The sequence below is a fragment of the Rattus norvegicus genome, chromosome 7, assembly GCF_036323735.1.
Source record: "Rattus norvegicus strain BN/NHsdMcwi chromosome 7, GRCr8, whole genome shotgun sequence".
NCBI classification, from domain to species: Eukaryota; Metazoa; Chordata; class Mammalia; order Rodentia; family Muridae; genus Rattus; species Rattus norvegicus.
In genome coordinates, this window is record NC_086025.1 from 9,283,130 (window position 1) to 9,299,762 (window position 16,633).

At 56.1% G+C, this 16,633-nt stretch overlaps 1 protein-coding gene across 1 annotated transcript; it reads right to left on the minus strand.

The window, feature by feature from the left end:
• Window positions 1-487: 487 nt before the first annotated feature.
• Thop1 (thimet oligopeptidase 1) lies at window positions 488-12,828 on the minus strand. Its single transcript, NM_172075.2, has 13 exons — window positions 12,679-12,828; window positions 9,703-9,915; window positions 7,539-7,687; window positions 6,269-6,376; window positions 4,946-5,048; window positions 4,273-4,433; window positions 3,320-3,455; window positions 2,738-3,104; window positions 2,341-2,542; window positions 1,520-1,706; window positions 1,297-1,425; window positions 979-1,115; window positions 488-839 (listed from the first exon to the last, which is right to left on the minus strand). Exons 1-13 carry the CDS (start codon window positions 12,692-12,694, stop codon window positions 684-686), a joined length of 2,064 nt encoding a protein of 687 aa, NP_742072.2. The 5' UTR covers window positions 12,695-12,828; the 3' UTR covers window positions 488-683.
• Window positions 12,829-16,633: the final 3,805 nt, after the last annotated feature.

A 16,633-nucleotide genomic window follows, 5' to 3' on the forward strand; every position in this document is an offset into this window, starting at 1 on the left:
CAGACCCCGTCTATACCACATGGGCGTGTCCACTGTCTGAAGGGTGCCTGTGCGTTTTTGGACAGCGAAACACATCGATTGGAAGGTTGGGCGTGGTGCTCAGGACTGACATCACTGGCTACTTCTAGTTTTTCAGTTGTGTGTGTTCATACTGTCTGAGGTTTGGGCAAGTCAGAGGCAGCCTCTGCTCCACAAGGCCCTGTCTTTGTTGTGCAGATGGAATGGAAGCTAGAGAAGCAATACTGTACACAGCCAGCAGATGGCAGCCCTCACCAAGCTTGCTCCCAACCATTCCCTAGAAAGGTCCAGAAAGAAGTTGGCAGTTGAGAACAGACACAGTGACGACCCTGAGTGACACACTGGGCAGGTGATCCTGGCACCACTCCTTATCTCCCTCTGACAGCTACTAGACTGTCCCATAACGCATGATGGAATTCACAGCCCAGAGGACTGAGGATGGGCAACAGAGGGAGAACCAAGCAGTGCGCCCCTGTGTGAAATTTAATGTCCAACATCAGTTTGGGGAGGGGATAGTGCAAGGAGAGCACAGCAGCCTGAAGCCGGGGACCTGGAGCTGGGGGGAGGACGAGGATGGAAACTGCCCCAGGCTCATCCGTACGCCCAAGGGCTGCTGACCTTGCCGCCCGGCAGGCTAAGGCACAGGAGGGCGAGCTGGGGACCGCTCAGCACGCAGGTGGCTCGCAGCCCTCTACCTGCAGACCCTTGCTCAGGAGGAAGGCGTCTTGCTTGGGGTCACGGCCCAGGAACTGCTTCAGCATGGTGCTGGCATCCTCAGAGCCCCCCGGCCTCAGGATGCTGGTCCGGTAATCCATGCCAACCTGGGGAGAAGAGGGTGGGGGGTCAGAGGGTGGAGCGGGCGGCTGGGGTCAGCACCGCAGTGCTCGGGCGGAGGCTGGAAGCCTCGTGCAACCTGTGCTGTTCTTCCAGCGTGGCTGAGGGCAGTGTAGAGCAACTCACCTTGGGGCTAAGCACACCCTCCTGCTTGAAGCGTGTGTGGAACATGTCCATGGAGTACACCTCACTCCACAAGTAGCCATAGTACTGAGCGTCGTAGCCACCAGCGAGGTGGCCAAAAGTGGCTGGCATGTTGGTACCTGGGCAGACATAGGGCGAAGTGACGACAGGCTGCAGGGCCTGTCCTGGGGAAGCTTGGCTGGGCAGGGGAAAATGTGCATGGCCTTCCTGGGTGAGGCCTGGCTCTCCTGCAGGTCCCCCCAGGGTGGGGAGCGGGGATGATGGTGGCCCTGCAGGGCCGGATGGGCTGTGGGTGGTTACCTGGTGTGGCTGGCACCCCAAGGATCTCCTGGCAGAGCCGGGCATATTCCTCAGCTGGGTCTACATCTGTCTGTGTGTGCAGGACCTGATCTACCTTGGCAAGGACAATCTGCCGAAGGTTGAAGAGACCTTGGGGGGAGGTCAGAGGTCAGAGGTCAGCCTCAGCCTTGGAAAGCGCCACTGCTAAGGCTCTCATCTGGCTGAGTGCACAGCGCAGTTTTACCTGCATTGGCCTGGCGAGACTTGATGAGCTTCTCCAGGAGGTCCTCAGGGGCCTCGCCTCCTGTGCGGTAATGCTGGGACATGCGCATCAGTGGCTCCTTTTCCCACACCCAGTTCTCCAGCATCTGTGACGGTGCCTCCACAAAGTCCCGCTCCACGTGGGTCCCACTGAACATAGCAAACTCTGCCTACAGCAGGCACAGGCAGATAGGTCTCAGGCATGCTGGTGGTCCACCATGAGGCCTCAGCCCCTGGGCAGCCACAGCAGTTGGCTCCCTGGCCAGAGGCTGGGCCATCTCCCTGTCTGTGTCCCCAGCCTCACACTGAGATTCTTGCGACCCTGGCTCTGCTCCAGTCTCCTTCCTGTGCAAACTGTACTTGTCAGCCCAGCACTGGGAGAGGCTCTGGGCTGACCTGTGTCCCCAGAGTCATCCTGGCATGTAAGTGTGGGTGAGATGGGAGTGCGTGCAATGGACCACTGCAGGCCTCTGTCAGACACAGCACAGGAGGGAAGAGGTAGGTCAGCGGCAGGGTCCGAGGGTAAAGGGTCTTGCTGACAAGCCTGACGCCGAGTTCAAACCCTAAGACCCAAATGGAGGGTGAGGGTCCACTGACTTCTGGTCTGCACGTGCAAGGTATACGCACACCCCTCACACAAAGTTAGCAAATGTAAGGAAAACAATTTATACGGGGAGAAGGCCCAGGGCTAGCCTGTGCCTAGTCCCAGCTGGGTCAGGAGTCACAGTGCTGAGACTGCTGCTGCGAGCTCTCGGCGGTGGCATGGCCCAGCCACACACTGGCCGGGGGCCCCACAGCACATACCTGTGAGCAGAGCTGGTGCATGACGTGCCCGAACTCGTGGAAGTAGGTCTCCACCTCATCGTGCTGCAGCAGGGAAGGCACGTCAGGTGTGGGCTTGGTGAAATTGGCCACCATGGCTGCGATGGCCAGCTGTCGGCTGCCATCCTGCCGTAGGCAGCCAGGCTGCAGGCCGAAGCAGGCCGCGTGGCCATACTTCCCTTCCCTGGGGAGTGAGACCCAGTCAAGGCAGAGACCGGGGCACCGGGGCGCCCAGAGCCACTATTCCGTCCCCTTCAGCGGCTCCTGGGGCTGTGGGCCCTCCCCGCAGGAGCCTCAGGCTTCCCCCTGTCCCCGCTCAGACAGCTGAGCATTGTGAGCAATAGTGACCCCGTGTGTCTTGGCAGGTCCCCGTTCCCACCTGGGGTACAGGTCGAGGTAGAACTTGCCAATCTCCTCTCCAGAGGCGGCGTCACGCACAGAGTACAGCCGCACGTCTTCGTGCCAGGCGGCGGCACCTTCCTCCAGCGTGAAGGTCAGCCCCAGCAGCTCTTGGTAGATGGCCAGCAGCCCACGCGTGACCACCTGCATGGGGAAGTACTCCTTCAGCAGGTTCTGGTCTACGCGGTAGCGTGTCTCCTCCACCTGGTTCATGTAGTACCGCATGTCCCATGCGTGGATGCGCCCATCGAATGGGAGCCCGCGCTTGGCGCACTCTGCCTCCTTCAGCTCCAGGATCACCGCACGCTCCTGCTCACCCAGCGGCTTCAGCTTCCGGGCCAGTTCATCTGCAGAGGCACCGCAGTCAGCCCCTGCTACCCCTGCTGCCCAGGAAAGAGACAACACCCACCCACATGCAACACAAGGTCCATGTGTGTCATCATGGGGAACCCCAGAGAGTCAGGGTAGACTCCTAGCTGCCACAGCCAGGGCAAGTGTGTGCGAGTAGATGGGCACGGCCTTTCAGGCAAGGTGGGTGCCCACGGCAGAGGGGAGCGGCTACCTAGGAAGGTGGCTACTGTCTGACTGGTCTTGGCCATGTTCATCTCCAGGACGTAGTCTGCGTGTGTGCGGAATCCCAGCAGGTTGGACTTCTGCGCCCGCAGGGACACTAGCTCCTTCAGGATGGCACAGTTCTCCTGCAGGGACACAGGCACGGTGACTCCAGCTCTGCACCACCCCAGCCAGAGCTGCAGGCGCGGAGAGGTGAGCACAGCTGTCCTGGGCTGGGTGTAGGCTGCAGCCATTTGATCACAGAAAGTGGGCCTGCCCGGAGATAGCACAGCAGACAGGCGGAAACAAGCCCCTGCTCCATTTGGTCACCCTGAGAGAAAAGCGGGGTGCCCTTAGAGTGATGGAAGCCAGTACCGGGGAAGAGGCGGCCAGAGGATGGGTGAGCAGTGGCCCAGGACAGCCTCGCCAGCACGCCGGTGGCCCTGGCCATCTCCCCCCACTCCTAGCACCACACAGCAACTCACACACCCTCAGGGGCAACACCAGCCACAAAGGGGAATCTTGGGAGGCCAGGGGAGACTTCAGGCTAAGTCCTGAGCACTCTGGTGGGTTAGCGGACAGTAATCATTGTTCCCAAGCCACTGGGAGGTGGAGACTGTGGCCTGGGACCTACGGCCACACTTCAGCCTGCTCTGTTCTGAGCAATCCACAGCTGCCAAGTGCCCACCTAGATTGCAGCATCAGGACATCGGGGGACCCAGGCCCCAGGTACTCGAAAGACAAAGGGAGTAAAGAGGCCCTGTTCCCTGCTCTGCCCTGCTGCAGCTCAGACCACTTACTTACCTACAACCCCTTGGCTGACACAAAGCCAAGAGAATGGTACCACCAGGAGCCACACTGCCTCTCCTGCTCTGTCTGGGCAGAGCCAGCAGGTGTCCCTGTGCCAGCCTGAGCACAGGCCTACAGAGGGCAGCTGCAGCAGGACAGTGTCTGCAGACCCACCTCCTTGCAGCGACAGTTGAAGGCCTCCTCCAACAGGCGTCGTGTCTCGGGCACGTGGCACTTCTTCAGCAGTGGGAAATAGTGTGGATACTTGAGGGTGACCTTCAGTTTGCCGTCCTCTGTCTTCTCCAGGGAGTTCAGGAAGTCCTCGGGGAGCCCGCCTGTGGGAGCAATGGATGCTGCTCAGCCCAAAGCCTTGAAGCCAGCTCAGCAACTCTGACCCTGGAACCTACAGGGACCTCCCAGGGCTGCAGGTGACCTTGGCAGGATGTCCCCGGTGAGCCAGTGAGGACAGTGCTGAGCAGGAGATGGGACATGACAGTGCCCTCCTGCACCAGAAACGCTGGTGGCCTCAGACCCCAGACTTTAAGAGCGTAACTGACAGTGAAGGTGTCATGGCGACAGGGAGGAGCCCCAAATAGCACAGAGGTGCTGATGCCCAAGGTCCCAGGCCCGACTGAGATTCACCACCCCTTATCCTGGACTAAAGCGCCTTGGGTGGCAGGGTGCCTGTGGCCCCAGACACCTGCTCACAGCAAATGGCGAGGAAAACACGGCTGACCCAGCCCAGGGCTCCTGCTGCAGACAGATCTGGGTCAGCAGAGCCCAGCTCTCGCCTCCAGCATCATCTGGAGCGGTGAGGACATCCTCCTCCTCCTCCACGTGCACTCACCCAGCTCCTCTCTCGTGAAGGGCAGGAAGGTGGTGTCCTCATTCAGGTTCTTGTTGAAGTCGATGCACAGCAGGCTCAGCCTCTTCTTGATGTTCTTGATCTTCTGCAGACAGAGTGTGGGGTGAGCCAGCCCGCTGCACCCCAGGCACCTCTGCACGTGTGCCCTCTCCCTCAGGCCTCCAATTTGGGGAGGAGGCCTGCAGCCTGAGCTCTGCACCATGCTGACGGGGATGGGGCTATCCTCGGTCTGCTAAGGATAGGGATGGGGCTATCCTTGGTCTGCTAAGGACAAGGTCTATGGTTCAACTAGAAACAGCCCAGGGACCTGCTTTCAAACAGACAGGGAGCTAGACTGGGGGTTACACTCTGCTGTGCTGAGGGAACAGGAGAACTGGCCATGGGCCCCAGTCAGGGCTGCAGGCCGACAGGCAGGCCCTTGCTGCCAGCACACAGACAGTACAGCTCCAGGAACTGCAGTACCAACTCCCCAGCAGACAACATTGAAACAGCTGCTGGGGACCATATGTGGCCTTTAGGGGCTTGTGAAGTCTCTGTGGAGTATAGACTTAAGCTGGGAGATGCCAGGCACTTCCTTAAAGCCACTCAGTCAACGAGTGCTCACTGGAACGGGGACCAGGTGTGGCCTTGAAGCAGAGAATGCTAGGATCCACAGGTCCAAGCACGGCCACCTGTCTGTCCTTGTCCCATACTACAACAGGCATGTGAGCTCTCAATAACCATTGGTAACTCTGTGGAGGGCACACTGAGCTGGGTCTGCTCTCCCCAGCTGGCAGTCATAGGGAGGATCCAGCTTCCCTTAGCCTCTGTGGGAGTTGCCACCTCGGCAGAGTGGCATCTGTAAAGGCCTGGGCTCTCATCCGGCAGCCTCAGTGTGGGCAACCTTGTGGGCTGGGACCCACCCAGGAGCATGCCTTCCTTCCAAGGCATTCCCAGCAGGGAACCACACGGTTATGCCTTTCTTGTGTTTATGCGGCACTCAGGCCATCTGTCCTCACTCCTCCAATAGACCATAGCTATGGCCTCTGCTTCACCTGCTGCACTGCCTCAACCAGGTCCCATCTCTGCGCAGGCCAGGGCCTTCAAGCTGGCCCAGGGAAGGCATGCATGGGGACCCGCATCCCACACCGGGCAGCACTGGCTCAGCCAAGCACTTTTGTGGGAATTGAGGGTGGCTGAGATGCTCTGGCTCCATGGCTCAGATCCAAGGGAGGGGACACAGGTGTTGTCGGCGGGCTGTGACTTCAGCGGGCTGTGACTTCAGCAGGCTGTGACTGCAGCGCACCTGGAACAGGGCACACTCACCTCCTGTGTGTCCTGAGGTAAGTGGAGCCCGTTTCTCCGGCCCAGCTTGATGAGCCGCTCCAGGTAGCGAGCTGCCTCAGGCTTCAGTGAGTCTTTCGGGATTTTCTCCTGGAAGCAGGCACCCAAAGCTCATATTAAGCACCAGTGGGGAGGAAGCCTGTCCCCTTCTGCGGCTCTCACAGCAGGGACAGTACACCCACCGTGGCTCAAAGCCACCCTTGACTCCAGCTACAGGAAGCACAGTGCTTGCTTCTGGCCCCCACGGGCTGTAGGACACATGAACACACCCATACGCAGAGAGACAAACATCTTAAAACAAACAAAACCCACAATCTTGATCGGCACACAGGCGGCTTCAAGGGTAAAGGTGAATGAAGACAAGCCCACAGACTCTGGCCAACCCCTGGGCCACACACTGTGGGAGAAGAGAAACACTTCCAGGGTCCCTTCCCCAGTAAAGAAACAAATGTTCAACACAGCCAGGCACGGAGCCTCCCGGGGATCAGCTCTGACACCCGAGACAGACTATCCTGGGTCCCAGTCAGTGCAGGCTACAGAGAAACACCTCTGTGGAGCCACACAACAGGATGCTCAGTGTTGACCACAGGCGTCTCAGACTTGGACACGGGGCCCCCGGTGCAGAGACACCATCTGCTGTGAACGGCGGGCAAGTGAAGCGCTTGAACAGGAGCCAGCATTTTCTTTTTCGGTGGTGGGATGTAAGCAGGCAACCAGGCTGAGCCAGGACCCAGCTCTACCGGGAGGCTTCAGTCAGGGCCTTACTGCTGAGGAAACCGGCCCTCTTCAGTTACTGCCCAGGTTCTCATGTAGCCCAGGCTAGCCTCCAACTCAGTATGGAACCAAGAATAGCCTTGAACTTCTTGCCTTCCAGTAAGTACTAGGACAAGAGGCACGCAACCATGATATCCTGTTTTCTCCCCAAGTGGCCCTGGTTGGCCTCGAACTCTTGATCCTGTCACCCGAGCCTGCCAAGTGTTGGACACTTGGCTCTGCATCAATCTCACAACAGTGTGATAATTACAGGTATTTCCACAACAGCAAAGACCTTGACCTCACTGAGGCCTCAGCCTGTGCTGTGACAGCACGGTTCACCAAGCACCCGCTCTCTCGATATGCTCAGGGCTTCAGGTTGCATTCCTAAAGTGGCTCAAATGCACAGCCTGCGTGGACAGTGGCATCAGGGCTGGCAGCAGGTAGACCCCACCGCCCATTACCACCCTCTGGCCCTCCGCCACACACGCCCACCCACCTGCAGCCACACGACCCTCTGGTACACGTCCTGCCTCATGCTCATCTCCACATCAAACTCTGAGAGCTTCTTGTCAGCCTCTGTGCTGGCTGCGCGGATGTCCTTGTTCGGAGACACGTGCTGGGGGAAGTCGAGAATGTTCCTCTGCACTGAGAGTAAGACACAGGCGCAAGGTGAGAGGCGCAGACCCACTTGCTGATGCCAAGACACCACTGCACATGGCCGGCTTCTGGCACTGGGAAAGAGGGGCACACTTGGTGACAACACAGTGGAGGCTCAGGACTACAGGGCAGACACTGGCTGACCTGTCACGATTGGGCAGGCAGGAAAGCGGAGGCAGGAGTAGTATGCTGGATTTGGGGCCACACGAGTTTGAACATTACTCTACTTGCCCCGTGATCCAGTCCCTCCCCAGGCATGGAGCCAAATGCACAGGTCACTGTCCAACCTTGTGCATGTGCCACAGCAGGACTCAAATAGCCACAAGTGGGGAACTAGTTCCCACCCTCAGGCTGGAGCACTATACAGCCATGAACACAAATGAAGCTTTGACACTCAGTACCGGCCCAAGCCCAGCCGCAAAGGTCATGGTACATGGAACTTCATGAAAGAATCCAGAGGTGAGAAACCATGTGTGGGGTGTGTGGGATGGGAGGCGTTAAGGTTAAATGACACAGGCTCATTCTGTGTGGTGACCACCCTATATAGCCACGGAGAGGGACACTTGGGTGACACAAGTCAGTGCAGGAAGGGACCTGGTCCCTTCAGTACTTTAGCTGCCCATGAACAAGTGACTGGGGTCTTAGCTCAGAATGCACAGCAGGGGTGGGAAAGACACTGAGGGTGAGAAGGGAGCACTCAGGGCACAGGCCTCCACAGAGTCCATGTGGGTGAGCTGAGGAGTTGAGAGTCGACAGCCGAGACTGCTTTTTTTTTTTTCTCCTGTTTTAGAACAAGGCCTTGCTATACCCCAGGTGAGGCCTGAACCTATGGCAATCCTCCAGCCGTGGCCTGCAGAGTACTGGAGTCACAGCATACTGGGGCTCATCTTCGTTTTCTTTCTGATCTCTACATCTGCCTCAGGGAAGGAAGGAGCTGTAGGAGACGCCTGCAGGGACATCAAAGGATGCCTGGTACAGCGAGGCTAGACCAAAGGGCTCCACGGGGTGGTTCCCACCCGAGACCAGAGGAAGAGAACACTGCTTAATGCCTGAGGGGAAACTGAGGTTGGGGACTGGAGACGAGCGGAAGGCAGCTGCACCTCAGGGTGTGTGAGGTTTCCCTCCAGCCAGCCCGAGGAGGCAGAGGAAGCTGATGGCAGAGCCGGTGGGGAGAGGCCTCAGCCGTCCTCAGCCTGGGCGCCTGGTGCTCCTGCCTGCTGTGTGTGTTGGGCCTGAGGCGAAGCTGTGGTACGTGGCAGCAACACCAAGGCTGTGTCACAGAACAGTGGAAGGTGAATACGGACAGGGTGATGTGAGCAGCCCTAGGTGGCCCCAAGGATGAGGCAGGACAACAGCTGTAGACACAGCTCTCCCAGCAGCAGGACGCCCCGCGCTGACAGGAAGGAAGCAGACCTGATGTTGAGAGTGTGGAGGTGTGTCCTATGCGACGCTGAGGCAGAAGGATGACCAGGACTCAGAACTGTCTCACAGGCACAGAGACGGTATTTCAAAACAAAACAAAAGCTGGTGAGCTGCCACAGTGGGAGCCTAAGCATGGAGGACTACAAATTTGAGGCCAGCCTGACAACACAGTAAGACCTGACTCAGAAGAGAAACACAGGAACCAGGGAGATGGGTCAGCGGACAGCACAGGCTGACAGGCTGCACCCGAGGGGACTAGGGTTCTGTTCACAGCACCTGTAACTCCAGTTCCAGGGGACCCAACGCCCCTGTCTGGCTGCTGTGAGAACTGCACACACCGAATGCAGGCAACAGAGACCCATCTTTCTGACTCTCAGTGCTGGGATTAAGTCACAAAGCCTGGCCTAAACATAAGCAAATCCTTAAGGAGAGAAAGCAAGTGGAGACAAGGTTGTTTGAGCCGGCACCTGGTAAACAGATACCTCTGTGGGTGCCACCAAGGATTAGGGCACCGGAGCTGGCCCCTTTGGTGCAGGGAGGAGCCCTGTGGAGTGGATGACTGTCACTCTGCCTGCGCTCACCTGTGTAGGTGACCTCCACGTCAGCCAGTGCCTTCAGTGTGCTCTCATAGGACACGTCCTCGAAGTCCTGGGCGCCCACACGGTCGTACACACACTTGGTCTGCTCGATGAGCTGTGTGGTTAGAGCTCTGATCTGCTGTGCGCTCAGGTCCCAGCGCAGATGATTCACGGTGGAGCATGGTGACACTGTATCCACCACGTCCCCAGCACAGGCTGTGGGAATGACAACAACAGGACACTCAGTCTCAGCAGGTCCAGAGCCAGCGGCCCAGGAGAGCCTGCTCACCAGCCTCCTCCCGGGACCCGCTGAGGTAACGATGTCATGAGGGGGGGTCTGCTGTGTACAGGCCAGCACAGAGCCATGCTCCAGCCCTTCAGTGCAAACATGTGTGTGTGTGTGTGTGCGCACGCGCTTAGACAGGGACAGTGACCCCAGAGCAGAGCTCCATCCTGTGTCTATGTTTCGATCCTGACCAGGCTCCCAGCCCCTCACCTGGGGGTCTTAGATGGTCTGCTACTGCTAAAGTATCCTGCCGCTTTGGCAAAGACCCTCCTGTAAGCACACGTTCCAGCCAGCTGCACCCTTGGTCCCCTGCTCTCCATACCATTGCTGCCCCAAGCCACCCAGCAGAATGTCACTCATGTTAGGCGTGCCCTCCACACCCCTGGGGCACCCCAGCTATAATTGAAGCCATCTCTGCCCACGTCAGGCCTTGCTGACAGAGGCAGGTGTGGAAGCCGGACCAGCCAAGTGATGTGGCATTTAGGGATGGTCAGGAGGGGAGCAGCTTGAGGACAGGTGCGGTGGCACCAGCAGCTGCTGGCGCTGACCCACAGCTCCAGCTACACTTGCTCAACACCAACAGGCAAGGCAGCCAGGCAGGGCCACCTCGCCCGTCCCACCCAGAATGGCTGTGTAATTCACAGCCGTGTAAATGAAGGTGGGACCGCTCATCCCCAGAGAGCAGACCTGCGTAGTGCTCTCCAGCCTTCAGTAGACAGCAGCAGAGACCCTGGAGATGAGGTGATGAGGAAAGAACGGGGGCTGCCCACCAGGGCATGGACTGGGGAAGGGGAAGGGAGCTTGTTCGGGAAGCTGAAGCAAGGGGATTCCACGTCTGGAATAAATGGAGAACGCAGTACAGCCATGTTCAAGCCAATGAAAACAAAAATACAGACTGGAGCTGTGGCTAAGTGGACAGCACACTTGTCTAGCGTGTTCGGTGCGTGGAGTGCACGGTGCCCTCACTCCATCCTCGCCACCTTAGGAATCAGGTGTGGTGGGGATACCCATCATCCTAGCACTTGGGAAATGAGGTGCGGGGGGGAGAGAAAGAACTCAGGGCCATCCACAGCTACACATCAAGTATGAGGCTAGCCTAGGGACCATGAGATGCCGTGTGAATGAAAAGCCATGGTTGGGCCACAGTGGTGAGCACCTTTAATCAGAGGCAGGAGAATCTTTGTGGGTTCAAGGCCAGCCTGAGAGTGAGCTCTAGAATATCTAGGGCTACACAGAGATACCTGCCCAACACACACACACACACACACACACACACAGGAACTTTACAAGTGGGGGCAGGGCTAGCCATGAGAACAGGAACAGTCCAAAAATTCTGGAGAACTGGGATTTCAACATCTTTCTGCAAACACCTGGATTACCACCTCCATTCCCAATCACTTTGAGTTCCTAAGGTGCAAGTAATTCCACTATTTCCTGTTCCCATGATCCTGGTCACACCTGGGGGATGATCTGCAGGCATGAGAAATGTCCGGGTGCGAGTGTGAGACACCATACACCCCACGCCACCTCAGATACAGGACAAGGTCACATGGTGCCCCTTGGGCTGTTTCCCCAGTCCTCTGTTCATATTTGAAGATAGGATCTTGCCAAATTGCAATCCGGAGGTGGGATCCTCCTAGTCCTGGTCTTACACACTTAGGAAGACAGGCTGGCACTGGCTCAGTTTCCTTCTCCGGATTAAGCAAGTCCAGGGGACTTGAAGATGACTAAGCAGTTGGGGGTGATTGCTGTCAACCCTGACAATCTGAGTTCAATCCCCACAACTGACTAGGTGGAAGGAGAGAACGTATTCCTGCAAGTTTTTGTCTGACCTCCACATGAGGATCCTCCACTCACACACTAATGTTTAAAAAAAAAATCCAAACAAGTCTCCATCTTCTTGGGTCACAGCCATGTCTACACCTGACAGAGGGATTCCTGCCAGGCAGCTCTACCATACGGGACGCCCCCCCCCCCCCCCCTGCAACACACATACCCCCACACACACCCAGCAGGCCTGGCAAGAGAAAGAGATTTCTCTCTGTCTCTGTCTCTGTCTCTGTCTCTGTCTCTCTCTCTCTCAACCATCCTTGCCAAAGTAGGATGACCAGAGTCTAAGTCCCCGTTTCGCTGACTTGAGAGGCTGGAGGGTGCTCAGTGGTCAAGCGTGTGTGCTTGCTTGGAGTCTTCCAGAGGACTTCACTTTGGTTCCTAGCACCCGAGGCAGCTCCCGACCACCGTAACTGATTCTAGGTGAAGAGGATCCGCCTCACTCTTGTAGTCTTCATGAATGCTACACACGTGCACGTACTCACACAGATATTCGCACATAATTAAAATTAACAAATCCTAAAAATACAAAAGAACCTAGTTGGAAGTATTACTAGGTCCTCTCTAGAGCCAGATGGCACTGGCACACTGTCCTGGTACCCAGGGTCTCACGCCACCGTCTCCAGGTAGCCTTCCAGGAACCGTGCCTTTACACCTTGTGTGGGGGTCTATCTCACTCTAGTTAGCATAGCAGGGAGCATGAGAAAAGTATTCTTTTTAAACCCACTTTGTCAAGAGGATGAAGTCATGGGAAAGTTAGTTCATTCATTTGCAGACGAACGGGTCAGGGTCGGGAACTCCACAGGTTCCATCTGCCCGAGGGAGCTGAGAAAGCGAGGGCCTGGGCGAGGGGCGGCCGGTACCTGCGGGGGGCTTCATGGCGGCAGGCTGCGCGCGGGACGGGCACGCCCTCCTCTGGTCCTCACGCCTGTGCGGTCCGGGTCTCCTTGGGAGCTCGCTTCACCTCAGTCGGTTCCTCCGCAGCGGCTCTCAGACTGAGGCGCCTGCCGCCCGCTAGCTCCGAGCACGCTAAGAAGGCGCGTGCGTGCGAGGGCAGCTGGTCTACATGAGTGTGCATGCGCGGGAACAACCAGTCTGGCGCCAGTGCATACCGGCTCCGCCCACGTCATCCTGAGGTTGCCTTGCCAATGGTGAGATTTTGCGCATGCGCCGAACACAGCACAGCCCACGATTGGTTGTCAAGGGTGAGTGGGCAGAGCCTTACGCTCCATCCTCGAGGTGCTGTTTCCATGGAAACCTAACACCCTCTCTGCCTGGCGGTTCTGGGAGGATTTTACTTTATACAGGCTGTGTGCATTTTTGTGCTTGATCTGTTCGTTTATTTCATTTCTTTGTGTTCTTCAGTCAGGGCCTCACTCTCCTCATGTAGCCAAGGATGACCTTGAGCTCTAGGCTCCCCTCGTTCCCTCGTGTTCGTTCTCTCTCTCTCTCTCTCTCTCTCTCTCTCTCTCTCTCTCTCTCTCTCTTTCTCTCTCCCTCCCTTCCTCCCTCCCTCCCTCCCTCCCTCCAACCCTCTCTTCCTTCTTCCTTTTTTTGAAACAAAGTCTCATGTAGCTCAGGCTGGCCTGAATTTGATGTACAGTGCTAGCAGGCCTCAAATTTATAGCAATCCTCCTTCCCCAGTTTCCTAGTTTCTGGTAATGCAAGTGAGAACCTCCACGAGTTTTTGCTTGTTTGTTTTGTTTTTGTAAGCTTAGTGTGCTGACATACACCTGCAATTTCAGTCCAAGTTAAATAAAAATGACCCAACCTAGCTGGAGAGATGGCTCAGTGGTTAAGAGCACTAACCGCTCTTCCTAAAGGTCCTGAGTTCAATTCCCAGGAACCACATGATGGCTCATAATCATCTGTGATGGACTCCGATGCCCTCTTCTGGTGTGTCTGAAGAGACCAACTGTGTACTTACATACATAAAATAAATAAATCTTTAAAAAAATGACCCAACCTGCAACCTGCAGGGGTAGCCTGGGCTACATACCCTGTCTAGAAAAAAAAAAAAAAACACATGCCAAACAAACAAAACCTGAGGTCTAGAGAGATGGCTCCATAGACAATTGTAATTCATAAGCAGCGTACTGCAAAAGTTCTCAAAGCCTGGGCTGCCCTAGCCTAAGGCCACGTTAAGATGCCCCCCTAGGAGCTGTTGACTGTTGACCGCTCCTGTCAAAATGGTAGCACCACGACAACTCCTCAGCCTGCAGCTGTCACAGGAGCTGTCTATAACAGAGGCTGCCCCTCAAAAACACCACTGCAGGAGCTGTTCTACCGAAGCTATCCCATAGTGACAGCACTTCATCTCTAGACTCCCCGAGCAGCCCCACAGAAATGGTGCCTCAGCAAAAGCTGGCTGTGGCCTGAAGGACATCCCACTCTAACCCATGGGCCCAATGCAGGGTAAAGGGGGTGAGATAAACAGACACCAGTCAATGAGCAGGAAAACCTACCAATCCCGGGCAGGAAAACCCACCAATCCCTGAACTCCCCAAGCTTACAACTTGAAATCCCACCAATCCTCACTCTGGAAATCTCTACTCTGAAAAGCCTGCCTCCTAAGAAATCCTATATAAGCTCTGCCTTTTGCTCAACTCCCTCTTGTCCACTCCTAGGAGCAGAGGGCATCTTTCCTCTCTCCACACCTTGGACCCTCCAATAAATCTCTTTCACGAGATTTTCTGCTTGGTGTGACTTTCTCATCGGAAGACCCAAGAAGAAAAGAAGCGGGAGACAAAGGGCAGGGCAGAGGCTCCTGAGCTCCTGAGCTCAGCTGGGGATCCCCTCCCCTGGGAACCACAACCCCTCTACTGAGGAGGCTTCCTCTCCGAGCTGCGTGGTTCCTGGGATCCCGTGTATCCGGCTGCCCTACCATCTGAGCAGAAACACTGACAGTAAGAACACAAGTCCAGAAGACTGGACTTCATGTCCCAGCACCCACATGGCAGTTCACAGCTCCAGGGGATCCCATGTCCTCTTCTGGCCTCGGCAGGAGCTGTGCGCCCATGGTGCGCACACATACAGCATACATTTAAGTGCGTGCACACAAGCACATAGGCAAACTTTTAAAATGTGGGGTAATAGAGAGACTGGTTATTTTAGCGCACATCTCAAGTACCGGCCCTGTGGGGAAATCAGGGCAGTAGCCGAGAAGCAATACGTCACACGTGTTCCGAGGTCTAGAAATGGCGGTACTTGAATACTGACAATCTGTTCGCAACTGCACAGCCCTGGGTCTGTCTAGGAAATGTCCTGTCCAGAATCAAACTGAGAGCCTTCCTGGCTCAACTGACTGACACAATCAAGAAAATCTCCCACAGGCAATCAAAGAGATCATCTTTGGTTCCAGATCCAATCAAAGTGACAGCTGAAACTGATCATCAATGGTCCCTACTCCCAACCCCACACTGCACACAACCCCCGAAAAAAACAAAAACAAAAACAAACTCCTAGGCCAGGGTTGAAGTACCTGCAGGAAAAGCACTGGAAGTGTTGGGGAGTTTGAATCTCCAATTCCCACAAAAGCTGACAGCAGGAGAGGGCAGGGGAGGCCTGAAGGGGCAAGTGCCTAGGTTAGACCAGCAGAATCTGCAGGCTCTTCCTTTAATGAGAGATTTTGACTTGAGATACAGGGTGGAAAATGAACGAGAAGGACCCTGGGCCTCAACCTCAGGTTGCCACAAACATGTCACACAATGCTTTAACACACAGGGCATGTGTGCAGGTGTGCACACATGCACACTGGCGCAGACTGAAATGTGACTTGGTGGCAAATGCTTTTACCCCCTGAACCAAGTTGCCTCTGCTGTGCGTGTGCCTCGTGCGTGTTCGTGTGAATGTGTGCACGCATGCACATTTGCATTTATGTTCCTGCTTGCTTTGTCCATTGCACCACCTGCATGCAGGGCTCACAGCAGCTACAAGATGGCATCTGGAATCAGAATTAACAAATGGCTCTAAAGTGCCATGAGCGTGCTGGGAATTGAACCCTGGTCCCCTGGAAGACTAGCCAGTGCTTTTAGCGATTGAGCCATGTCTCCAGCCCCTGCTATTCTTTTTTTTTTTTTAAGACAGTGCTCTCAATAGCCCAGGCTTACCCAGAATTTGCTAAGAGAATGGCCTGGAACTCCTGACCCCCCTGCCTCCATCTACAGAGTGCTAGAGGGCAGACATGCATCGCCACAGCTGGTTTCTGCAGTCCTGGGAATGGAACCCAGGGCCCTATGCATACTTGCAGGGTGCTGTACCCACTGAGCTCCTAGCCAAGATGATTAGAGAATTCAGCACTGGTGGTCAGGTTTTGTATCAGACTGGGGAGTTCCCATTATGTGTGGGGAGGGTTTGAAAAAAAGTGGTCCCTTCCCATAGTGGTCTCCTAGGTGAAGGGATTCTGGCTGGCCCAAGCACCGCGACAAATATGGTTCTGCTAAGCCTTGCCCCCTCCCCCAGTCCCTCTGCCTTGCTAAACACACAAACACAAATAACCACAACGGTTAGGTTATACTCCTTAAGCTAGCCCCCAAGATCCGACTTCTTGTTGACAGCTTGTCTTCCTGGGGCCAAGGTCCAGCTCTCAGAGTACTTCAGTCTAGTGACGAGAAGCTCCCTTTGGCTGCCCTAATTAAAATGAAACGCCTCATCCTAACACAGGGTCACCCCTTGTACCTTTGTAAACCTCCGTTTTCCTACTGGCCACATCTGTCTCCTCCCCATCCAGAGGCTGTCCTTTGTCCCTCTCCAGGGACAAACACCCCTTCTCTCTCTCCCTTGTGCCCTTCCCCTTCTCCCTCATCCTCTATCTCCTGT

Bases quoted from the DNA above. Each gene is read 5' to 3' on its own strand.
- Thop1 (NM_172075.2), bottom strand. The intron at 3,456-4,272 runs GTGGGTCTGCAG...GTGTCCCTGCAG, and splicing joins TCAACTGTCGCTGCAAGGAG to GAGAACTGTGCCATCCTGAA. The intron at 1,707-2,340 runs GTATGTGCTGTG...TGCCTGCTGTAG, and splicing joins TGCACCAGCTCTGCTCACAG to GCAGAGTTTGCTATGTTCAG.